Below are 25,386 nucleotides of genomic sequence, written 5' to 3'. Positions count from 1 at the left end.
TTTAGGAACAGGGCAACTTTTATCAGTGTTTGTGTTCTCTGAGTTATTGTGTTCAGTAGAAGTTTAAATGTTAATTGATTTTTCACCATTTAGGCCTACTCTAAAGCTTGTCACCTGTAGAATGAGGAGTGCTTGTACAAGACATTTCCTTAAGCCTATCCTATGCTGTTATGGAGACTTGTTGCCTTCAAGTAATTGAGTAATAGGGGTACAGAGTAGGCTACTTCAGTGCAATGTGCTCTGATGGCAAGAAGAAAGATTTTGGAAGCTATAACGTTACTACCAAAGTCCTTATAAATGGGTATTACTGCATCTGATGACTGCTACACTCAGCTGCCAGTTTATTAATAATACAGTCTAATACACCAGTCCTGCAACGAATCTTAGCTTTGTGAAGGTTATAATATTCAGTAGTAGTTTAAATTAATTTAGAGAGCTGCTGATTTAACTGTGTGTTCATTTTGGAGGCTGGAGTTTGTGGTGTTGGTGAGTTGTATTGCCTTGTTGACACGTCTTTTTATTATTTTTACCTCCCCATTTTACTCAATGCGGCAAGGCTAAATAACAGAAATACCTATGTTTATTTCAATATAGTTAAGAAGCATGTAGCCCTATGGAAAAGTAGTCTAGATGCTTAAAGTTCATAAATAGAATACGTTTATAAATAATATAAATAGAATAAGTTAATAAATAGAATAAATAGGATTTAAAAGATTAAAAACTATTAATACGGTTGATATTGCATATGTTTCCTGGTTAAGGTCATGTATTGTTACGGTATGTACCTAATGTAAAATGTATTTTCTTTTCTTTCCTTAACCAGGAAACATATACAATATCAACCTTATTAATAGTTTTTAATCTTTTAAATCCTATTTATTAACTTATTCTATTTATTAACTTTAAGCATCTAGCCTACTTTTCCATAGGGCTACAAGCAACACAAACTACATCCTCCAAAATGATCATACAGTTGAATCGCCACCTCTCTTAAACGGTTTCAACATAAACTGAACATAATAACAAGCATAAGAGGGGGTTATTGCAGGGCTGTTGATTGCATTATTTGTACTGACATGCGCACAGAGTATTTGGTTTAAATGTTTAAAAGGTTTAGGCATGGCACATGACTTCAGCGTTGTCCAATGAAACGCGTCCCTGTAAACGTGTAACCAGCGATCGCTTGATTGATGGTTTGTGAAGCCAGTGAGAGCTACAGCTGTAAAAGACGGAGAATATGCCCCCACTGAGAACTGAGTGTTCGTCCAATGACGCCAGAAGGGTTGAGACATTAGTTTGAAGCGCGAACAGTTTGAGTGAATAGGAAAATGGCGATTTCGACTTAGCCTAACTTTTACCTTGTAACGTTAGTGATTGTATTTCAGAGCTGAAGTACATGTCGTTTTGTATTTAGCGGTACGTTAATTGTAGGTGTTTTGTTTAGTATACACGAAGACCATTACCAAACTTGCTAGGCTGCTCTTGTCAACAAAGGACTTCAAACTTAGCCTTTTCCAAAACAGCGCTTGCTAGCTAGCGGGACTAGCTAACGTTAACTTTTGATATCTGTTAGCTATGAGGTTATTTTCGCTGTCATTAGTCAGACAGATATTTGATAGCTAACAGACAGCATGATGATAAGGTTGTAGGATATAAACATAGTGAACTAGTCAACCTTTACCTGAACGTAAGGGTTAACCCTCGAAAAGCTGCTCCGCTAAGACGATGCTTGCTATGTTTGGTTTACTGAATTGTGTGTCTTGCCTAGCTAACTAACAATTTGCGGGCCTCTTGTTAGCTTGGGTGGCCGATATGGCTTCGCATAATGTGGTTTTTGTTATCGACGTTGATCAGCAAATAGAGTTCGCAGTAAACGGCAGCAGTGCTGGTCCGCATCCTCTGAAACAATGGATCCTAAGGATTTTACTGTATTTTGGAAACAAATATGGGATCGAGAAGGTGCGATGGGGATACAAATTATTTTATTCACGGGTTCCCCGGAGTAATAATTTGATTTCGAGGGGCTCTGATCTTAGGGAAATTACAGAAAAGTCGTTTGATGATTTTGAGTCGGAATTCTCATCGAAATTCGATGGAAAGTCAAAGTCTCGTTCCCATCAAAAACTTCAGACCACCCCTGCTGCTGCGGTCCATAATGCGACAAAAGAGGCTTTGCTAGATATTCAGTGGGACAGGCCAGATATCACATCACCCACTAAGCTGACGGTGCGTCCCAAAAGAGCATGTCGTTTTGGAAGAACTGCTGCATCACAAGACGATGAACTGTCAAATCAAGGCAACAATGTCTTGTTTGTGCTCACGCGGTGTCCGCATTCAAGAGCTGACATGGATGAGTTTGTTTTTCCCCGTGGCAATAACAGTTGTGGACTTAAAGACATGTCTGAGCACATTCTAAATAAAGGGCTGCAAGATATACTTCTTAAACGTCGAGTTGTCCTCCACTGGATGGACATTACACCTTATTCTAAGGTAAGGGATGTGTGTTGTGTAATTATGTCACCTACTACCGAGGACTGACCCCCCCACATAATAACTTTTATCTAATATACGCCAGCTGCGTTGTACTTATCTTTTTATTTTGTATTTTTATTTATTTATATATTTTATTCCTATTACCTTGCTGCTATTACACCTGAATTTCCCTACGGGGATTATACAAGTTTATCTATCTATCTATCTGGTACAAAACCCATATAATCATGCAATGACCGTTTTGTGACCATTGTTTTCACGGTTGTAGGCAGTAACTAGTGAAGATAACCTTGGAACTGACATGATAAATGATGCCTTGAGACAAATTGGTGGCAGTGTGGTGCCCATGGATGCCTTGCACTCCGTCTGTCACCCGAACCCTCCGGTGGGCTCAAAGCAGGGGTGCCCACCTGTTGGTGAGGGGAGAGCTGTCTTTCCACTGGACACCAGCATCAGCTACATCTTCAACTCCAAGAAGCTGCATCTTCTCGCCTTCCCATTTGTTGGAGGGGTTCTCCAGTGGGGTCAAGGTAAACTACATGTTTCATCTGTGTGTATAATATTATCCTGGAGTAATCACATGGACCCATTTGTAATGTATTTGTTTTTACTTATATTTGTTCAGATGAAAATGCACTGACCGGTGATGTCTCCCTGAAGCCAATGTCTAACAGACAGTCTCAACTTTCTGCACCAGTGGTGATCACACTGAGAGCGTTGTTATCTAACTGGGACTCACACATTGTGGAACAAACTGTCCCAGAGTGTTGGATGTTACAGGCTGTAGATGATCAGCCTGATTTGAGGCACCTCATGAAGGAGATTTCAACTCAAGGAATTTCCGTGGTAAATACCCATTCTTGTTAGTGTTAATATGATCTGTCACATGTCTTGAAGTAATGATGATTTTGTTATTCAAAATATGTTTATGTACATATTGGTTAAAAACGATCACATTGGGGCTTTATTGCAGGCTTTGTTTGAAGTTGTGTATCTGTAATCGATTTGTAATGTTTTGCAGATGGCAGATGTCAGCTGTGGGGGCCTGACGCACTCCGCTGTGTTGTCGCCTCTCTCAACCCACACAGCTTTGCTAACTGTTCTGCGGCCCCTTATGGTCCCAGGCAACGAGCCTGTGACCCCTGACCTGGTCTCGCAGGCGGCTGATGAGGAGCTTTCTGACCTGCCTGATGTAGTTAACAGTGTGCTGAGTGTAGTGTACGACCTCATGAAGGATGAAGATCATTGTGACGGTGAGGCCAGAACTTCTGTGAAGGGTTTGAAGAGATCCTCATTCCAGTTATAATTGGAATTCATATGACTTGTCTGTCTGTGCTACCAATATGTTTTGCTTAAGTAGTTATTATTTTTATAATCATCTTTATTGGTATTAGAGTTATTACAGTAGTAATAATGCATTGCCCCTCCATTAGTGTTCCAGTGTTGGACTCTGTTGCAGTGTGTAGGTTCTGGTGTAATTCATAGATCTATTATGGGTTTAGGTAAACTTTAAGTAAGACTTTGCAACAATTTGACACTTTTTGAGGTATGGTTTTATAGGCAACTAGTTTTGGTGCCATCCTCAAATTCATTTTGATAGCATATGGTCATGTGAAGGACAGATAAACCCCTGTGTCTTTCCCGCTAGTCATCCAGGATATGCCCTATGTAGTTCTGTATACCGGGCTGGAATACCCTGCAAAAATGGAAGAAAAGCTTTCACAGCATGACATTGCCAGCTATACTGCCAAAAGACACCAGTTAGTGTGTTGACAAGCTTCTATCAGGGTCAGCTGGACTGTTGGTGGTGTTTGCAAAGTTTCTGCATGCCTTTTAGGTAGTTAGCTTTAAGTTGAGATGTTGGTGATCTGATGTGTGCACAGCCCAAGAAAGCACAGCTCCTTAGAAGGAGAAAAGTTGTTTAGCTGCTTGTTGAGGAATGTTGCATATTCCTGATTGTTGCCTTTTCTTCTAGAGAAGACAAACAACTGCCAGATCCCTGACTGGGCCAGCCAGGAGCTCAGGCATGGGTCCAGCTCTGTTTCGACAGGGTTGGTTGAGTACTGGTTTCCAGATTCGGATGAATCAGGGATCAGCGCTAACCTGATGGAGTCGATGAGGTAACTGTCCTTTCTTACAAACACACCTTGTACTTTTTGTACAATTTAAAGATGCACGGCGATTTGGTTTTACGAAAGGTTGTTGATATCTGAGCTCAAGTCAATCAAATGACTCCCCTCCCTTCCATGCTCCTGAAGCATCGGGATTGGCTGGGATTGTTTATGGCTCGGTAGGAGCCACTATGTTTATTTCCCATTTATAGAGCCAGCGCTGTGTACAAACACTGGAGTGTTTTTGAGCACATACACTGAACACACAGCTGGTGTTGGGAGCAATTTGCTGAATTTGACAAAGTGTATTGAGTTAGAATCGCGGACTGCACCTCCTAATTATAACTGTGTAAATAAGACTGTTTTACTGTCAGACAGTAAACACACATCCATCATGTTTGTGTTGCCCCCCCTTCCCCCAGGCTGCTTCATGCTGCCCCTGACGAGGCAGAGCTCGACCAGGGAGAGGAGCTGTCAGGCCCCCAGCAGGAGCTTTTCAGTGGTCTGTCTGAGCTCTATCAGACCAGCACCTCAGAGGGCAACCCCAAGGGCAAGAAACGTGTGTACCACACCATAACTGTCCAGCCGGCATCTTCCATGGCCTCCTTTTTGTTTTATGCTGTTTGTATGTATGTAATGTAATGTAATGTCAGATTTACCTCCCAGCTCAGATGTTGATTCATAACGCTGTTTCTCCTGCAGGTGGCGCTCAGCGCACACCCGTGAGGCAGAAGATGAAGACGATGAGCCGCTCGCTGCAGATGCTGAACTTTGCTCGGCTGAATGTGAAGGCCCAAAAGAGCAATGCAGACTCAGAGCCCTTGGGGAGTAGTAAGGGGTTGGAGAGGACGGGTAAACGGAGATCAGGGGACCAGGCTAAAGGCAGCTCTGCCACCATGCGTGAGTGCTTCTGCTCGATACTCGTTACCACTGCATGCCTATAGTGTGTGTTTTGTTTAGATGAAAAAAAAGGAGTAGGGTAGTCACTACATTTATACTTGGAAAAGCAGGTTGTTGTGACCGGCTGAAATTATTTGTGAGTCCTTTGTCATTAATGTCAGTCTGTTGTCAATAATGTCTAGTCTGTACATATTAAATGTACACATTAATCACCCTATTGAAAAAGTGTTATTGAAATAATGCAGCATTATGCTACTTCCGATGGTATGTGATACTGATGCTGCGGCTTCTGTATGACAGACTTCAAGAGTGAAGCTGAGCTGCTGTCACAGCTGGAGTCCAGTTATCAGAAGGCAGTAGAGGAAAGGCACTGTTCTTTCCACTCTGTTGTACAGAATCTGCTGATGATGGTGAAGACATTCTTGAAAAGCACAAATTCCTCTGAGGTAAGATAATTCACCAAAAGGTCACGATTCAGTCAGGCAGGTTTGCCCATAGTTTTTTTTGAAAATAATGAGTGGCACAGAAGTTAACTTCATTTAATTTTAATATTTTTAAATACTTTTTATCCTAATATTTTTGTATGTATGGGAAATGCGTTATTGATGCCAGTGCAGGATGGGCACTAAAGCTGAACTATATATTGACAGTGACAGATTTCTCAACTGTCTGCTCTTTTTGTCACTTTCTTAACAGGAACTCGCCTCAACTTTAATTGAGAAGAGCCTCTTAAAATCGTGTAAATCTGTCCGGCAGCTCTATGGAGACGATCCAGACGCTGAGAGCAAAGTCAGAGAGTGGGTGTCATTATATCCTCCCTGCTTTAATCTGTTCTGGAATTGTCAGAATTGCTCCCTTAGTCATAAAGCACTGAATAGAATGAACACGTCTGCATGCAGACCCAATTTGAGTTCTCTATGATCTGCTCGAATTACAGTTTCCACAGCCCACAATAAGCCTGATAAAATGTTTGTAAATGAGCAAAATTGAAATTGTGCCTCATGTTAAAATTTTTGGGGGCAAATCTTAGGTGCAAAACGGATACCGTAATTTCCGGACTATTGAGCGCACCTGAATATAAGCCTCACCCACTGAATTTTTTTTAAATAATTATTTTTAACATAAATAAGCCGAACATGTCTATAAGCCGCAGGTGCCTACCGGTACATTGAAACAAATTAACTTTACACAGGCTAAAATGAATATCAAAAGTAATACAATAGTGATGCATATTATTAGTTTTGCCAGTTACGATAAGTGCACTGTTGCTTTATGAGAGCACAGTTGCAAGAGTCAATCAGAAGCTAGAACGTTAGATTGAAGACAGCGAGATAGAAGAAAGACGCTAGTTTGAAACAGTGAGCTAAAGAACTTGAAAAGACTGGATTTGTATTGCTTGAGTTGTGTTCTGTCTACGCTGGTAGACAGTGGTTATTTTGACATTAGTTAAGTTATTGAGAGACACTGAGAAATCGCGTGGAGCTAAGCATCCATGCTAGCATCCTAGCTCCACAAAGCCACCATAAACACAAAGCCACCGTATACAGTCACAGGTATCATAATCCATAAATTAGCCGCGTCATTGTTTAAGCCGCGAGGTTCAAAGCGTGGGGAAAAAGTAGCGGCTTATAGTCCGGAAATTACGGTAATTCTTAAGTCCTGTTGCATTATGTTTAAAAAGTCACCCCTGTCACAAGATGTCAATGAAAATATCATCTGTTTTGGTTACAACAAGATTTCTTTTAACGTTTTACAGCAGAGCTCGCCGGGTATTTCCAGGCACTTGTCAAAAGCTAATCGAAAATGCACTGTTCTACAGGTGCCAGTTACAGGCAGTACTGAGGCTAGAGCTCTGCCAACAGATGGCCTCCATCCCAGAACATGGTGACCGTTTGGAAGAGATGGCGGAAGAGGTATATTGATTGTTTTGAAGAACCGTCAAAAAATGGTGTCTTGGTCAGATAACTGAACATGGCAAGGTTTTATGTTTTTCAACCGTGTATGTCTCTGCTGTGTGTTCCCAGGTTGCCGATATGTTAAGGGCAATCTCTTTGTCCAGAGATCCTGTCTATCTAGCCAAGTTCATGCAGGATGAAATTATGTCAGCGTAAGTAGCAGCGTTGTTTCCCATTATCACTGCCCTTAGCCCCGAGGCACACAGACCGTGTTGAGACCTGGCTTGGCTAACTGCTGTCTCCTCCCATGCACAGGTACCTGACAGCCATCCCTCGCATCCTTGCCGACGTATATAACAGCCTTGGTACCCAACTGCCCGAGGCGCTCGTTGATGTGCTGCCTTCGGACTTCTTCAGTGATGAATCTGTGCAGAAGGACAGTGTGTCTCCCACAGCCTCTTCTGTCTCTACAACGCAAAATCCTGCCTCTGCTACCGGGGAGCGTCTGGATGAGCTACGCAGTCGTTCAGCACGCAAGAAAAGGTGTGTGTGTGCTCCCTCTATTTGTGTGTGTGTGAGGCATGTATTATTCTTAAATGTTAATCCCTGATGGTAGACTCTGTGGTTATCCTAACCCGTGGTCTTCGAATGGCTACATTTGATGTTGGGTTCATGAACTAGTCTCATGGCGGTTCTTTATTAGTGTCTCAGTCTCACCAAATTGCTTGCTATTAGAGCTCATTGGTTTTGAGCCCCTTACGTCCTGTTTTGCACCAGGATGCAAATCAAAAGAACTGCAAATCATAATTGTTTTTATTTTTATGGAATGGTCAGTTGTTTGCATATGCAAGATGCTATTGTAGATACCAGCAAGCATCATTTGGTGCTTCACACTATCAGAATCTCTAATTCAACAGTGAGTGGAAAGGAGATAACAGGATATGGATCATGTTTAAAGCTATAGGCCTGAGATCAATCATGCCTCAGAATTTGGTGTAGGGACTGCTGAGTGAATGCTCAGTGAATGAATGAATGGATGGATGGATGACTGACTGACTGCTCAATGAATTTGGACATGGAAATATGAAGAACCTTGAAAGACTTTATTTTGTTTTGAACTCTTCCAGAAGTGGGATGCTTACACGCCATCGAAGCATGACTGAGGCATCTCAGACTCTCCGTCAAATTGAAATGCCCCGAAAATCTACCAGGGCCGTGAGTATACATTTTTGCCAGAGGAGGTGTATAATGATTCTGAATTTCTCCATCCTTGTGACCTGTCATTGCAACATATAATGCCTACTGGTTTGCTGTTAGATGCATTTCCAGTGCAAAGAGGAAGTGCTATTTATGTGTATAATGGAGTGTGCAGCAGTTTTGTAGACATCATGTCCCTTTCTCTTCATACAGACCAAACCAAAGTTGAGCATTTCTGTTGAGAAAAGGAACCTTGAACAACCTCCACCTCAAAAGCAAGAAGTACAAGGTGAACCATTTTATTTATTCATAACACAATCAGTTAGTGTTTCTGTATATATATACTGTTCCTTTCGAGAAAAGCTTGATTTTTTTTGTGATGATAAATGTTCTGTTTCGCAGAAGTAACAAAAGTGCGCCGAAACCTCTTCAATCAAGAGACACCGACCAAGAAGTCCAAAATGCCCCGTAGTCAGTCTGTATCAGCTGTGGAGGGACTGAAGAAACGCAAGCGCTCGCAGATGACTGACAACAGCGGTAAATTTAAAATAACAATAAAAACGCACACACTGACCGAATGTCCATGTTACATCAACAATGATTTCGTCCTGTACTTTCAGATAACCTTGCTCTCTTGACAAAGAAAGTGTCTGAGACGCCTCGACACAAGCAGGTTTCCAATAGACTACTGCACAGACAGATGACTGGCAGGTAAGCCATCTTTTATTTTGTTTATTTATATTTTTTGAAAAGGTTGATTATGTGGCTGTTTTAAATAACTGTTCGCCCGTTACTGACTCATTATTTTCTTTGTTCAGGAGATCAGGTGAAAGTGATGTGAGCATTGTGGAGGAATCACCAGTTAAACCGTCATCAGGTAAAATAAACCCTCATAGAAAGTCATAGGTGTCCATATAGTGTCCCTATAGTCATTACAATTACATTGTACTTAATTAAAAAAAAAGCTGTTCAGCTGTTGCTATAGCTACTGTTGAGCATTTATGGGTTTGCTGTCTCATTGGCAGACGTGAGGAGAAGCCCCAGGATTAAGAACTTTGCCCGGAGGCATTCCAGTGTGTTCTATTCCAGCTCTCAGCCACGCTCCAGAAATTTGGACCGAGTTCTGTCCTCATCCCAGCTCTGCAATAGTGAAGGCCGCATAGGTGAGAAGAATTTTTTATCAATGCGGAATAGTAGACTTAAGTGGTGGGAAATCTGACTGAAAATAGACAGTAATTATAATATCTTTGTTGCATAGCTCAAATGTGTACATTTTGTGGTACTTGGACGTGTTTAGATCAGGAATAAAAGGAACATTTTAGATTTATAGTCATTCAAACTGAAAATGGATACACAGAACCATTTCTCAAATATCAAAGTACAGACCAGGGGAGGCTGGTCCGCTAAACTTTCAAACAAAAATTACATTGACAAATGTATGTCAATTTAACAGTTTCACTTATTTAAACACTGATAACAATTTGTGATTTCAACATGTTGATGTCAATGAAAAGTCTAAATGCCAAAATACTGTAAAATTGCAAAACACTGCATCCGACCATGTCTCAAGCAAGATTACCTTGATGGTTTAACGTTAGTAATTTAATCTTGTTCATAGGAAGTATTAGTGTTGGTGCAGTGAAGTCTCCTGTGCGACTGCTCTTTGGTGCCGCCAAGTCCCCTGGAAAACCTTCTACGTCCTCGGGATCCTTTGGTAGTAGAAGCAGCCGGAGGTTACAGATTGGGTCCACTGAGTCTGATGTCTTTGAGGTATGTACTGACACTAAATACACAATTGTAACTTAATAGTTAATCATTATATTCCAAACTCGACAGTAAACAAACAGTAAAAAAAAAAATATATCAATTAATCTGTTCTGTTACTTCCCCAGAGTCCCAATAAGACGCCGAGAAAATCACCACGTAAAACACCAACCAAATCTCACAAGCTTCCGCCAGGTGTTGTGGGGAGCGGAACTCCTAGAACACTTCGTTCGTCTGCTATGGCCTTAGGCTCCCCAGGCTCTCAGAGACCAGGCACAGAAGCGGCAAACAGCCAGACCCTCCGTGGGAGCCCTTACAGAGCCTCAGCTCAAAGGGACCTAGTCCTGAAAACCCCGAAAAAGGGCCCGCTGCAAGGAATTCTTAGAACCCCAGTGAAAAAAGACAGCCCACTGAAAGGAATTCTTAGAACCCCAGTGAAAAAAGACAGTCCACTGAAAGGAATTCTTAGAACCCCAGTGAAAAAAGACAGTCCTCTGAACGGGATTCTCAGAACCCCAGTGAAAACCTTTCTTGACTGTGTCTCCCCTGGTGGTGCCCAGATGTTCCAGAGCCCCAGCATTAGAACACCAAGAAAGAGTGTGACCTGGTCTCCCTCGCCTCGGAAACTGCAAGTAGATGCTACCAGGTCACCTTTCAAAGTTCCGGAATCTCCACGCTTTCCCACTCGAATGTCACCAAGGTTGCTGACGCCAAGCAAATTCTGTAGCCCAATGAAGGGTGTAGGACATGGAACAAATGTTTTCAAGACACCAGAAAAATCACCTCAGCAAATCAACCAAACGTCTCCAGTAATACCACACCAAAACGTGCCTGAACGGCTTCTGAGGAATCTGTACTCTCCTTTAAAAGCAGTAGAAGAGATGACATCATCTGGAATACAAAATACAAATACTACAAAGTCTCCCTCTACGCCGAAGAGCAAGACCTTGTCGCCAGGGACAACTCACTGCATGCTGAGGCGCTCTTCAGGAACACCACTAAAGGACTCCCTCGTTCAGTCTCCTTACAAGACAGCGAGGACGCCAGAGAGAGTATGTGTAACCTCAGAGAAATCAGATACTCTACATGCAAGACTTAAGGAAATCCAGTGTGAGAGGGAAGATGTTGCTCAAGGGAGGGTGTACAGTCTCCGAAGATCATCAACTCATGAGAGTCTACCTTTACAGAGAAATGGGAGAAGCCCCAAAAACTCAAAAGTAGAATGTAAAACGCTTGAAGCAAAGGGCCTACATTTTCAGTCTGGTTCCAGCCAGTCAGCTGAAGGAGGGGTACAGGACAGCTCTTCCACAGACTTTCAGCACTTTGATTCGTCCCAGTTCAGTCCAGCTACGACTGAGGACGAGAGCATTGACATCTCTGAGGCCTCTGTAGTGAGAACCCAGCTCACTGGTGGACTAAAGATGAACATTTCCTTTTCCAGGAAGTCATCCAAGTCCTCAGAGGTGTTTGAGTTTGCAGGCTCACAGAACACTGAGGCTGTTGCCACCACGCCCTCAAAGAGTTATGGTTTCCGTCAGACTCCAGACCGTAGGCAGAGAGAGGCGGCAGCCCGCCTTGGTTACTCTACAGCGTTTCCAAAGGTCTCAACCCCACGAGCTTCAAAAACTCAGCAGAAGACCGCTAGTACTCCAAACACCCTCACCTATCAAGTAGAGCTGGAGATGCAGACCTCTGGGCTTCCTAAGCTCAGATTTAAGCGCACAGACTCTTTCAGTGCTGGGGATGTCTTTGGTGATGGTATGGCTAAAGTGGGCTCTCCCAATGTCAGGTTTTCCAAAACGGCTCGAGTTGACAGCCCTTTGGCGCACTGCGCCAAACACCGTGATTCTGGCTGCCGATCGCCATCACTGTGCTCCCGTGGAACCCCTGCCATAACCACACCGGGTAAGGGAAGCATACAGACATACATATGTCAGTCCTACACACCCACACACACCCCAACTGGCACGCCGTCCCCAACGGGTGCAGGCGAGCCAATCCCCTGGACCCCATCCCCACAAAGTCGGCCAGACGGCCTAAACAGTTGGCCCCGCAAGAAAAGAGTTGGAGTGGTAAGCAACAAGGACCAAGGAATATGGGGGCAAACTTTACAGGAGGAGTTGGAGGAACTTGAGGACCCAGAGCTGGAAGGAGTGTTCAGGTTGCAGGAGGTGGAGGAGGGCAAGGACCTTGGCTTCACCTCCAGGAAGAGAAGAGGTGAGCCGTCTCCTGCTAAAGGGCTGGCTAACGTTCCACTTGACCAAGCTGAAGATATGGACTGGACAGAGGCTTTGGTCCCACAGTTTGACACCAAAGATGCTCTAAGATGTGATGATATTCAGTGGCTCTCTGGAAAAGACTCTATAAGTGCAGGTAAGATTCTCAAACATTATAACTAATAGGATGCTGTTTTGAATGGAAGGCTTCTGAGGCGTCTGTGCTATCTGTTGGTGTAATCATAGCAGGTATATTATTCAATTACAAACACAATTAATTAATGGAGACAGTGCATGTACATTGTAGCACATTGTTGCAAGTACAATGTAATTTTGTTTCTTGCTAAAGCAATAGGATAACTGTCTTAAGTAGAAGTGCGTAAGCCACGTAACTGTTATTAAAGAAGCAATATATAGATATATAGCAAAATAACCAATTAGGTTGTTATCATATTATTGATCTTTGTTGTTTTCTCTCTTCAGTAGTGACTCCTCCCAGCTCCAAAGTAAAGAAACCAGTGTCTGCTAGTGGCATACTGGCTCTCACGCAGTCACCACTGTTATTCAAAGGGAAAACCTCATCAGCCACCAAAAGAACCACGGATGGCGAAGGTAAGATCAAATGTTTAGATTAGACGAGTTTAAAGTTCTATGCACTTGCTACACTGTAGGGATCTATAGTTGTTTTTAAAAACTGGAATGGTGTTCCTGTAGCTCACCTGCCAGAACCAGCTGCTCATAACCCTGCAGGTATAAGGAGCACACACACTGATGCAATGCACTCATCAGGGGTGAAAAAGGTGACCGATGGCAGCATCTTTGTTGCCTGTTGTTGCAAATGGTCTCCCCTGGTAGGCGAATACATAAACAGGCATGCACTTTGGCACAGTAGGGCTACAGGTGTTATCAGGGGAACCCATAGCCTAATATTTACATAATATGATGATGATTCGATTAGGGATGCACCGATATCGGTATCGGTGCCGATACTTCGTTAAAATACTCGTACTCGTTTGTGAATTGCCGATACCAAGCACCGATACCACTCATCAGTATTTCACTGCATCAAACTGGCCGGTCTATGCTGACACAAAATGTGATTTATTGTCCTACCTGTCCTACCACTCTCTGCCAGACTAGTAAGTAGCTTATTTGCCGTCTTGTGTTGCATTTGCTTGATGTTTGACTGTGTTAGGAAAGTTTGTCATAGTGTCAAAGTATTTCAGTATACAGGTTTCGCTAAATTTAGCTGCTAGCATCTCGTTAGCGATTAGCAATTTCGTTGTGCTGCCTTAACGGCGATTTGGGCTCATTTTAAGCTAAATGACGACGACAGGAGTAGGGCACATTGTAAGATCTGCACTGCTACGGTGTCTAGGGGCGGAAAGGAAAGTACTTTGTTTAACACAAGCAATTTGATTAAACATCTGAAGACACACCATAGTGCTAAGTACACTGAGTTCACTGATGCTATCGGCGCAAGACCGAAGCAACCAATCTTAACTGACGTCTTGCAAAAGAAAAAAACGCGCACGCACACACAGAGAGAGAGGTAGAGAGAAAGACTGTGCCACATAGGTTAAGTGATTGATTGTGTACTTGAGCAGGAGATTCTTCTGATCCTTTTGTAACTGAAATGTGCTCTTGTGCTAATCCAGTAATAGTTCTGTTCACTTTTTGTTAAGCAGACTGTGTTGTTAACTATGCAGCAAATTGAATTGCCTTTATCTGGTTATATTTGCATTTTGTCTAATGTGGTGATATTGTCTGTTTGAAGGCTTTTTTTGTGTGTTAAAACCAGAAAGCTCTGTTTATTTTTGGCTTGGGATAGCCTTCTGTTCATTTTGTACTATAGGCTTGACATAATCTGGAGAGATAAAAATAAAATCTGCCTCCAAATTAATTGCACTTTCATGGAGACCAAATCTAAGACGTATCGGTATCGGTACTCGGTATCGGCAAGTACACAAATAAAAATACTCGTACTCGTATCGGTTTGTAAAAAAGTGGTATCGGTGCATCCCTAGATTCGATATGGACCGAGGTCACTCACAGTAACACAATGAAAGTCAAAATAACATATATTTTTTTTAAATTCAAACCATTGCCCGTATGCTAATAATATGGAAGGAGCAGAATCAGGATGGCGTGTTATTACATGCATTGCTTATGCATAGGCCTGCTTTTTCAATGCATACTAGGTGTGTGTGCAAAAAGGTGTGTGAGCAATAATTGTTCATACAGGTATTTAGTTAGGACAATTGGTTGATAAATGGAGTGCTGATTTCTTTTTTTTTAGTCTAAGATGTTGAGTGTTTTGTCAGCCTAGAATCAATTAACTTGTAAAAATTACTGCCACTTCTATTTCCCAAAGTGGGTTGTCGTGTGTCTTTCATTGCTACACAGGGCAACCACAAGAGGGGGCACTTGTTAAGAAATATTTAGTGACACAACTTTGGTGAATAGGCTATATTTAAGAGGTATAGACAGATATTATTATTTTTTTTGTATGTATGTATGGCTGGGCGGCCAAAGATGGATATTTTGCTGATGCCAGGATCTTAAAAAAAGTCCGAAAGACATTTCTGTGGAGTTAAGGGATGAGTTTCAGCGGATATCACAACAAAGACTGGATTTTCCAACTTGTAACACTCACTTTGAATAACTAGTAGCAAACCATGTTATTTTATCCAAACTTTTGTTGTGAAGCTAAAAACTGACCCCTCTGTGACCCCTGGGATTTCCGCCCCTGCTCATGACTCATCGCATGGACAGTGCTTGCTTGCTTGCTGTTCTGTGTCTAAGTCAGAGTACGCCACCCTGCATAACCGCCTTCATTCATGTAAATGGATTTCTGTTCTGATTTAAGTCCATAATCGGAAGTTTCCTAGACTGCTGAAGTGATTTCCTCCCACGCCATCCAATTGCGTAGCCTAGCTGACTTTAAAAACTAGTGTCGTGCTTGGACCTTTTAAAGTGAAATACTTCCAACAAAGTTTACTTGTCGTCATGGGTTCCCAGTGTTTGCACTCATTATTAGGTGATTTGTTTAGTTTCCAGAACACTGTAGGGCTTTTTTTAAATATTATTGAAATATAATCTACAATAAAGATCTTACTGAACATTTTATTCCAATGTTTTCAGCAACAGCGGTGGGCTGTATTAGCATTTTGATTTATTCTTAATCTCTTTTCTATTTTCCCAGATGAATCTCGAAAGAATGTCCTTTTTGAGGTGGATCAATCCCCTTTCAGTCAGTCACATCGCCAAACAGCCCGTGGAAGAACCTACAGCAGGAAAAGACTGCTTGATTAATTTTAACGTTCTTTAGCCTCAGCTGTCAGATGTCTGATACAGTGGTAGGCATTTGTCTGTACTGTTCAGTGTCCTACACCTTTTACACCTGTTACTTATTTAGTTAAGGGTTGGAATATTTTCTGAAAAGGAAATCGTATGATTGTACGTTTTATTGTTGTAGACTACATCAAGTCTGTCGTCTTTTTTATAGATCAAGGTTGAATGATTCTTCTTAATTTATTTTTTGCTGTTTTAATATGGACTTTAATTTGTATGTTCTTTTAAATGAAAAAGACTTGTACATATGTTACATAATGTGTAAATTTAACAGATTATTTTAATAAAGAAATCTTGAACCACAGTCCTGTTTTAATATTGTGATGTGACTTTGTACAAATGAACTATAGATGTGTGGCAAATTAGTAACTGTTGGCAGTGCTTTCTGAATCCAATCTTGCTTCCTTGACTTTGTTAATCACTTTTAACTTCGTCATTCAGGTATTGTTTGTCTAAGTGCACACTGTTAACATCAGAGGGTGTGGTGCCCGTAGGGATCCTTTTTTGTGGTCAATCTCTTATCTAGAAGGCTTCCAAACTGCAAGTTATATTGGTAGTTTGGAACAAGGTCCTATGGCTGAATAAATCACTACGGATGTATTGAGTTTTTATCAGTAGTCCGCTGGCTACCTCATCGTATCTTGGCCTAAGGTGTGTAAAGTTCTGTGGCTACGTGACATCTTGCCATGTCCCAGGACAGGTAATCACAGCAGTCAATGTATCATCTCTACCTGGGGCCGCAATGATTTTATGAGAATAGGTGGGGGTGGGGTGCATTTGATGTCGCTCCTGCTCATTGTTTGACATGGTCAGAGGTTCTGCTGAGCACTATCAAATACAAACAGTCGCTGTAAGATAAGGTGACGCACCTCCTGCAGCTCTTACCTCTTAGAGTGACTTGACCTCGAAGGTAACAGGCAGTAGAGGCTGAACGACACCACACCACGTAAGTTTAACAAATAACGTTTCTTTAAATTGATACTGTGGAATATGTGGAAATCAGAGATAGGCTAAGTGATAAAGCTTTACAATGTTCTGCTTGATTGATAAACTCAGTGATATCCTTTTCTCCTCAAAAATATTTAAAATGGGCTCTTGAGTGTTTAATCTTTCATCAATGTGATTATGATAGTTAGCTCTGATGGGCTCTAAGATGCCAGTGCCACCCTGTAGACCAGTCCAGCTACCCCCCCCCCCCCCTACCTGCTCTGCCTGTCTGGGGACCATGAGGAGTTGTTAGTGCGCCACCATTCTAAAACACTGTCATATATGGGCAAGTCACACCTGCTAGCTGTCTGTCAGTTGGTGGTTCCCAACCAACAGTGCTGTTGCAGTTTATGGTTTTACAGCTTTCAATGCAGAAGTTTGATAATAACTACGAAGGCAATGCCTTACAGGAGGATATCCACACCAAGTTGCACAGCAGAGGTAACGAGATGTTCCAGGATCAGTGAATGTTCATTCTGTGGGCGTGATCCCATTCTTCAGCAATGGCTTAGCTACAGAAAGCTTTCCTTACAGTAGCTCTATTGTTTCCAACTAATGGCAGACTTTCAGAAAGCATGCGGATCGATTTAACTTACCTTTCTTTCTCCACAAAGCAGCTGAATAGCCTATGCTACTCTACCACACACAGGGTTAGCTATGGGGAGTGACCACTAACATTTATAACTAACATACAAGTCATTTAGCAGATGTTTCCTTCGAAGGCAACACAGCTGTGTGGTACGGATAGGCTTATACATATTTATCAGTTGGCAATGTGTGCTCCTTGTGTCGAACCCATGACCTTGAGATGTTGGAACTATGTTCAAGTTGCGTTAAAGAAACGCTATTCGGCCTAAAGTTGCCTAATAATAGGCTTTATTAGATTGTGGTTGTCAGTTCGGTTTATCAGTCATACGCTTTGTCTTCTAATCTAGATGAAATAGCTTTTCTGTGTGATATCTTTGCACTGTGTAATCCCAAGAGCGCACCGCCCTACTCTCTGAGTTAATAGCCAGATTTGCTTCACTCTGCCCACATAAGCAGGATACCCTGTCCTACAGACTGCATTCAACTGTCTGCTCAGTCTCGACTGTTTCACATTTGCAAACACTGGGACAGTGTTAACAGCTGCGCATTAACTACAGTAATCCTCCGAGGGACTCAGTATTTTTGCAGCCACTGTATATTTCTTGCCCGGTTGGTATTCATTACACGCGTCTGATTCTCTTCTCTGTCTTCATAGTTTCAGCAGCATACCGACAGCGAAGTCTCTGCTCAGCTCTACCTGCGTCGGCACTCGGGTTGTGGAAATAATATGGCAAATAATTTCGCCCGGATTTTGTCCACCAAAAGAAATGTGGGCATTCTGTCATTAGTTGGAGCTGGATCACTGGCCGCGGGGCTGCTGCTGAGCAGGGAGCAACATGTACACGCCGGGTCACAGGTCCGGAGACTATACCCAGCCAGGTAAACCTGAAGACTTTTGCAGACTTTCCGAGAGAGACCGAACATCCCATGTATTTACATAGCCCTATATTCTCAGTTCCATGTAGGTTATCTGTCCAGTTGGCGAGGGCATCTACATACGAAATAGGTTATTCATTTTAATTAAGGGTGGGTTGCATATTCATACAGTGGAGGCAGCTCACATATTAGACGTCATATCTGCTTTTGTTGATTATATCAGACTTTTGTGCATATTACTAGGATTCAATAGTCTACCCTGCATAACTTATATCGGAAAAAATGCTAATTCAGTTTTGCTGGGAGTCGTTTATTGTAGGCATCAGCCGCTATTTATTACCTACTGTATATTCTTTTGTAAAACAGTTAAACTGAAATGTTAAGGGAAATCATGTCAGAAACAGACGAAGAAATTGCTGAAGCCTTACGTTAGACTAAATATTCGATTATTGAGGTAGCCTACCGTACATAGAACAGTCTGGAATGTCCTCATGTGACCTGGAAACAGGCTTCGCGAAGCTAGGCATTTCGATCCACGTATGCCCTTATGTATTAGATCGTGACATAATATGTATTTCTAGATTTAGTTATTTTTCTGTAAAGACGTCCTTACTAACATGTAGCTTAAATATCAGAATTAAATGAGCAGCACAGTTGGGCTACATAAGAACAATATAATATGGGTTAGTTTGAAAACCGGTGTGGTAGCATATCCATCTCCATATCCATCCATAATCCATGCTGCAGTCTTTTTGATACCTAGGGACCATACACACTGAAAAATATCAACTTCTTGTAGGACTACCTTCTCAGTGTCTGACAGAAATAAATGTATGACTGTCAAACAGAAACAGACACCTCTTATGTCACTACACGGACAGTATCCACTTGTCATCTATGTTAAGGAAATGTATCTATCTCTGTGCCCTAATAGTGCAGAATATCCAGATCTTAGGAAACACAATAACTGTATGGCCAGTCATCTGACTCCTGCTATCTATGCAAAGCTGTGTGACAAAGCCACTCCGAATGGATTCACTCTGGATAATGCCATCCAGACTGGTATCGACAATCCAGGGCACCCCTTCATCAAGACAGTGGGCATGGTGGCCGGGGACGAGGAGACATATGAGGTAAACTGAGTCTCAGATTGACTTGTGGGTCATGGAGGTAACAAAGTTATACAAATAGTCAGTCATCATCAGCAATTGACATTACCCCAAGTAATTTTTCAAATAGAGGATCGTGCTTGCTGACTTCCATGCTCAATGTCTTCTCAATGTCTGCTCAATGTCTTCTCAAAAAGACTGCAGTAGACACAACCTCTCTGGAGAGGGGAGGGAGATAGATGAAGGGAGGGGGAGGAGAGGAGAGGAGAGTTTCACAGAAGGATGGTCCTCCACCCTACGGTGTCCGTGTTAAAACTAGTCTGACATTGCACTGTGCATAGGTATGGTTGGGAAACCATACTATATGTCTGCTTTTGATGAGAGGCTCGTGTTTGAACTGCAGAGCACACCATAGCTGTGTGTGTTGGGGTTATATGTAGTGAGAAGACGGATATGCCACAGCTGTCCCAAGACTTTAAACTTTAATGTCAGGAATGTGACCTATGGATTTCAGTCCCTTATCACATGATGTCTCCTCTGTCTGATATTACCTGTTTTTTTATTTTTTATTTACTTTTAATGTAGCAGACGCATTTTACTCATGTAGTTTGGGTATATGCTGAAACCCTTTGCATAGTTTGTCATACACCTTCATAAGCCTGTTAGTAATTACAAGCTTTATTACTATAGACCTTTTCAGTTCATAGTGATTTCCATACTTACATAGAAATACAAAATATGACAAGAAACACTGAAGGATGCAAAGATAAAGTACGCAAAAACAAGACAAAGAAATGTATGTCAATAAAACCTAGGTTAAAATGGAAACTTCAAAAATGTCAACATAACAGTCAAGCCAGGAATAAGTGTAGGAAAGGCATACAATTCAAATATATATAAAATTATCAATGAACAAAGTAATGAGCAGAAACTGCAAAGGTAAAACCAGTAGTTGAAACTCGGAATGTTTCTGTCATTAGATTTGTTGGTAGCATTTGGTATGAGAGCATTTCTCCACTGTTGAATCTAAAATGGCTCCTGCCTCTTTTCCACTGGCAGGTGTTCGCTGATCTCTTTGATCCCGTCATTAAGGAGAGACACAATGGGTACGACACCAAAAAGATGACCCATCCCACTGATCTGGACTCAAGCAAGGTAGATAGATCATAACACACTCCATGGAGTTCATGAATTCATATGCAAACTATGCTCATGGACTCTTAGGTCAAATATAATTATTGTATGTGATTTTTGTTGCCGTGACATCCATGGAATATGTTGCCCCGTTAGGTTAAGTCGGGGATATTTGATGACCGCTATGTGCTCTCTTCGCGCGTGCGGACGGGCCGTAGCATCCGTGGGCTCAGCCTGCCGCCGGCGTGCACTCGGGCGGAGCGGCGGGAGGTGGAGCGCGTGGTGGTAGACGCTCTGGCTGGTCTGGGGGGGGATCTGTCGGGCCGATACTACGGCCTGGGTCAGATGACCGACCAGGAGCAGCAGCAGCTGATTGATGTAAGAAAAGAGTCATGACTTTGACCAACTTTACTGCAGGTGAAGGTGAAGCAGTCTCAGTGACTTAAGATATTTTCTGAGGAGTTTGCTCTGTCACTGCCCTTACTTCATTCCATTTGATGAGACCAACTGGCAGATGAGTGTCGGGTCAATAGGCAGCTATTGTTTTTTTTATTTCAGAGATGTTAACAGAATAGCAAGGGTTTGATGTGTATTGTGTTCATACAGGACCACTTCCTTTTCGATAAACCGGTGTCTCCACTCCTGACCTGTGCAGGAATGGCCCGTGATTGGCCTGATGCAAGAGGAATCTGGTAGGTTTTACAGTAAAATTATGATCCTTAATTTCACCATCTTCATTGTTCAACAGTACATTCACATCAAGTCTTACCTCACGCCCAATTTTTAATTTCTAAGTAATTTTACTGTGTTTTGAATGGATGGCACATACCTAATATCAACAATGTGTATTCGCGGAAACGGTTTCCGATTTTGCTTGCTGCGTTTCTCTGGTGTATTAGGAAGAGGTCCATTAGTGATGCTGACTGTGCCCTTTCAGTTTCAAGTTACGCCCGGTGCCCAGAAATAGAGCTATCCCAATGCTATCCCATTATGGTCCCGCTCCAGCATTGATCACCTGTGCCCACAAGATGCCAAGCTCTCCTCTTCCATTATTCAGCCCTCTCGTTATACAACGTTCTCTGTTTGCTTCTGTGTCCTGGCCTACCCTCGACAACGACTTTAATAAATTGTGCTGGATAAATGACAGTGAGCTATGCTCTAATTAGAGGAAGTGCAGTGGGCAATGTTAAAAAATCTTGTTTGTACCTTTAAATGGGCAAAATGGACAGTAATCAAAGAGTCATCTATGTCCATTTTGCCCATTTAAAGGTACAAACAAGCGTTTTAAACAACAGAAACAAAACAAAAAACGTAGGGAATGTGTTCCTGTAATGTGCAGCACACACAATAGCTCTGACCAGTTTCAGTTTGGAACCCCTTCTCAAACCTTTACGTCTCTGATGAATGATTCAGGCACAACAATGAGAAGACCTTTCTGGTGTGGGTCAACGAGGAGGACCACACACGTGTCATCTCCATGGAGAAGGGGGGCAACATGAAGAGGGTCTTTGAGCGCTTCTGTAGGGGCCTAAAAGAGGTGAGCTCGCATCCATGCACACATTCATTCACATGCATGCACACACACACACACACACACACACACACACACACACACACACACACACACACACACATACACACACACAAACAAACAAACAAATGTGCAAGCACTGGCAAATGGACACACACATGCACCCACACATGCTGGCACACAGTCATCTTGGAGGCCAGACAAGTCCCTGTTATTTACCAAACAAAGCTCTATGAGATGCAGTACAGCTGTGGGAGACACAGCAGGCATAAGAACTCCTTTGAGGACATTCTGTGAAACTACAGCACATGCGTCAAGTATGGAACTGTGTGAGCGAGTGTGTTTGCGTGTTTGTGTGTGTGTGTGTGTGTGTGTGTGTCTGTGTGCTTGCGTGCATGTGTATATGTGAGTGAGTGTGTTTGCGTGCATGTGTATATGCGAGGGGGTGGAGAACACAAACATTCCAGTTCCACCAGAAAACAATGCAATTCATTAACCTCCGTACAGACAGTGTATGTATTCAGTGTAAACAGCCAATCTCAGAATGCTTATATCATATAGATTTACAACATTCATGTGATTAACCTGCTGTCTTATTTCCATGAAATGCAGTTGCATTGGGGTCTTGCCAAGAAGAACATTGATACTTTATTCATATTTGTTTGCTGTAAGTGGAGGCTTCTATGTTAAGTGGCTGTCTGTGTGGCTCCATCAGGTGGAGAGGCTGATCATGGAGAAGGGCTGGGAGTTCATGTGGAACGAGCGACTGGGCTACGTCCTCACCTGTCCATCTAACCTGGGCACAGGGCTACGTGCTGGTGTCCACATCAATCTGCCCCGTCTCAGCAAGGTGCCCCACAAAAACCCCACAATTCTCAGCCACTGAGGAAACATTCAATAGCATCTAGGTACATAGGTACATGTTTTAAGAGGATCTGAACAAGTTGTCTAGGAGATCTAGATCCGAACAATTTGTCTAGAAAATCAAGATCCGAACTAGTTGTTTAGAAGATCTAGATCCGAACAAGTTGTTTAGAAGATCTAGATCCAAACAAGTTGTCTAGAAGATCTAGATCCGAACAAGTTGTCTAGAAGATCTAGATCCGAACAAGTTGTCTTGAAGATTTATATCCTCCTGAGAGCCAGTGATGAAATACTCATACCAAACAATTTTGAAGGGATGTCTTGTGCACTCCCATGAGAGCCGCTGAACCACCATTGTTCTCACATTCCAGACTCTGTTATGAAATGTCAGTTTGTGACTCAGCCAGTTGTTTTCCAATTAACTTTATAATGACAGAAACACTGAGCCCCCTTGTACCATTTAACTAAAATGACAGCATGATAGCCTGCATCACATTCATACCCTAGTAGAATCCTGGATTCTTGTAGTTCTTCTAAAACAGCACCTCATTATACAATCAGTGTGTGAGAGGATAACAGAAGGCATAATCTCCTCTTGGGCAAAGCACTGACCCACTTCATCACAAAATAGCTCATTGTCCTAGAACCTTTAATATCTTATGGGTCACTGATACTGAGTATAAACTACCTGTCTACCTGAAGGACCCTCGCTTTGCCAAGATCCTGGAGAACCTGCGTCTTCAGAAGAGAGGCACCGGGGGAGTGGACACCGCAGCTGTGGGCAGCACGTTTGACGTCTCCAACCTGGACCGGCTGGGCCAATCAGAGGTTAGCACATGATCACATGTCTAGGTTGAGATGATATGGTGGTCAATTTCAGGCACCACATTTCGCTGTGTGTGTGCAGCCTTGCTCTGCTAGGCAATAACTCAGCTTGGGTTTTGCTGGTATAGTCTGGAATTACACACATCTAAGTGATACCATCGAAAAAGTGCTGGAAGAGAGTAGCGATGATGGTGATTGGTTTAAGGTTGATCCAATCACATCCAGTGAAAAGACAGTTGCCAGACCACAGTTAATGCACTGAAAGTCATAGAAAGGCCACATGATCCTATACGGAGCTTAAATCTGACTGAGAATAGTCATGAGTCATGCTGAGACACATACACAGTTTACATAAACACTGTTGATAGCATGTCAATATACTGGGGGAAAATGGGTTGAAAATGGCTCAAGACGCCATCTACTGTTTAAGATCATCCTATACCTTGCAAGGACGATGCTGACATATAGTCAACCGTTTGGGACTTCTCTACGTCATGATATTCATAGACTCTCAGTCTAGTAAACTCTCAGCCCTTGCCTAAATTTTGTACATAGTACATAACAGGAGTAGAAGAACATTAAAGAACGGGCAGCCTGGGGTAACATGTATGAAAGCTCAAGAACTGAAGAAGATTTTGCATAACCATTTTCCTTGGTGAATGTCCAGGTCCAGCTGGTGCAAACAGTGATTGACGGCGTGAACTACCTAATCGAGTGCGAGAAGAAGCTGGAGAAGGGTCAGGACATCCGCGTCCCTCCTCCTCCCAGCAAGTAGATGGAGCGCCGGCTCGCCCTCTTCTCCAACCCTCCTCCTCCTCCTCCTCCTGCTCTCACCCTCCCTCCTTCCAGTAGTGGTCAGTCGACTTACCGCAGTTAACACTGCAGTTATGATGAAGCACCCCACCCTTCACTGTTCCAAACCCACACCCAACCCCCCACCTCTGGTCTTTCCCCATAGCATGCCTTTTGTCTGTTGGATTTTATGAGCTTGATTTTATTTAACTCACAATGTACCGGAGAAGTGAATGTTCTGTACTCCATGATTGTGTTACTGTGGCCTCATTCATTCATGTGGTGGACAACCATACTTGATCAAGTTTTACTATATGAAATATTCAATAATAATAATAATAATCTTGGATGTGAGTGCTTGCTCAGGTGAAATCAATAATCATATCCAACAATAATAATAATGATCAATAGTTTTGCTGAAACAAATGTAGCTAAATAAATTATCTGTAGTATTTATCAAAGAATGTCATTGGTGTTTTGTGTGAATTTTCAGTTTTAAGCTTACTACATTCATAATCCAGATGAATGAATAGCCATATGACTTAATTGTTGAAAAGGTAGATTTAGAAAATTTCTGAAATTCCTGACTTACTTAGCAGTGGAACCCATAGAAACCAACCTGATGCTATGGGTCAGACATGGGTCACATCCGTTTCTCCTTCCTTTTTTCTACACTTACATAAGAAGTCCAGATACAAAATGGTGTAACATAGGTTATGGACTGTTAATGGTAAACCACTTAAAAGCCAT

At 42.4% G+C, this 25,386-nt stretch overlaps 2 protein-coding genes across 5 annotated transcripts; both read left to right on the top strand.

Annotated features, from left to right (window-relative positions):
• Positions 1–1,217: 1,217 nt before the first annotated feature.
• On the top strand, positions 1,218–16,234 carry ticrr (TopBP1-interacting, checkpoint, and replication regulator). 2 transcript variants are annotated; one of them, XM_031565067.2, is made up of 22 exons: positions 1,218–2,490; positions 2,762–3,023; positions 3,119–3,339; positions 3,515–3,746; positions 4,469–4,613; positions 5,027–5,163; positions 5,307–5,504; positions 5,805–5,950; positions 6,201–6,301; positions 7,324–7,417; positions 7,529–7,611; positions 7,715–7,942; positions 8,527–8,614; positions 8,810–8,885; positions 8,999–9,133; positions 9,217–9,307; positions 9,415–9,473; positions 9,622–9,759; positions 10,215–10,366; positions 10,489–12,733; positions 13,063–13,188; positions 15,782–16,234. In XM_031565067.2, exons 1-22 carry the CDS (start codon positions 1,813–1,815, stop codon positions 15,889–15,891), a joined length of 5,745 nt encoding a protein of 1,914 aa, XP_031420927.1. In that variant the 5' UTR covers positions 1,218–1,812; the 3' UTR covers positions 15,892–16,234. The 2 variants fall into 2 exon arrangements, with proteins under 2 accessions (XP_031420927.1, XP_031420926.1); XM_031565066.2 differs by having other exon boundaries at positions 1,219–2,490; positions 13,060–13,188.
• Positions 16,235–16,749: 515 nt separating this feature from the next.
• Positions 16,750–25,097, top strand: ckmt1 (creatine kinase, mitochondrial 1). 3 transcript variants are annotated; one of them, XM_031565069.1, is made up of 10 exons: positions 16,750–16,876; positions 18,161–18,384; positions 19,316–19,514; positions 20,550–20,645; positions 20,781–21,002; positions 21,231–21,316; positions 22,038–22,161; positions 22,871–23,005; positions 23,722–23,847; positions 24,512–25,097. In XM_031565069.1, the coding sequence occupies exons 2-10, from the start codon at positions 18,233–18,235 to the stop codon at positions 24,617–24,619; spliced, it is 1,248 nt and encodes a 415-aa protein (XP_031420929.1). In that variant the 5' UTR covers positions 16,750–16,876; positions 18,161–18,232; the 3' UTR covers positions 24,620–25,097. The 3 variants fall into 3 exon arrangements, with proteins under 3 accessions (XP_031420929.1, XP_012697947.1, XP_031420930.1); XM_012842493.3 differs by lacking the exon at positions 16,750–16,876 and adding an exon at positions 17,224–17,358; XM_031565070.2 differs by lacking the exon at positions 16,750–16,876 and adding an exon at positions 17,956–18,061.
• The last annotated feature ends 289 nt before the right edge of the window (positions 25,098–25,386 follow it).

The sequence above is a fragment of the Clupea harengus genome, chromosome 3 (genome assembly GCF_900700415.2).
Source record: "Clupea harengus chromosome 3, Ch_v2.0.2, whole genome shotgun sequence".
NCBI classification, from domain to species: domain Eukaryota; kingdom Metazoa; phylum Chordata; class Actinopteri; order Clupeiformes; family Clupeidae; genus Clupea; species Clupea harengus.
This window is presented reverse-complemented; position numbering and strand designations above follow the sequence as displayed.

What these genes read in the sequence shown, in the direction of transcription:
- ticrr (XM_031565066.2), top strand. Translation starts at nt 1,813, where the DNA reads ATGGCTTCGCATAATGTGGTTTTTGTTATCGACGTTGATCAGCAAATA. An exon ending in AACCTGATGGAGTCGATGAG is followed by an intron (nt 4,614 to 5,026) that starts GTAACTGTCCTT and finishes CCCTTCCCCCAG; the next exon opens with GCTGCTTCATGCTGCCCCTG. An exon ending in AGGCAGCTCTGCCACCATGC is followed by an intron (nt 5,505 to 5,804) that starts GTGAGTGCTTCT and finishes TCTGTATGACAG; the next exon opens with ACTTCAAGAGTGAAGCTGAG.
- ckmt1 (XM_012842493.3), top strand. Translation starts at nt 17,317, where the DNA reads ATGCCTTACAGGAGGATATCCACACCAAGTTGCACAGCAGAG. An exon ending in ATCTGCCCCGTCTCAGCAAG is followed by an intron (nt 23,006 to 23,721) that starts GTGCCCCACAAA and finishes GTCTACCTGAAG; the next exon opens with GACCCTCGCTTTGCCAAGAT. An exon ending in ACCGGCTGGGCCAATCAGAG is followed by an intron (nt 23,848 to 24,511) that starts GTTAGCACATGA and finishes GTGAATGTCCAG; the next exon opens with GTCCAGCTGGTGCAAACAGT.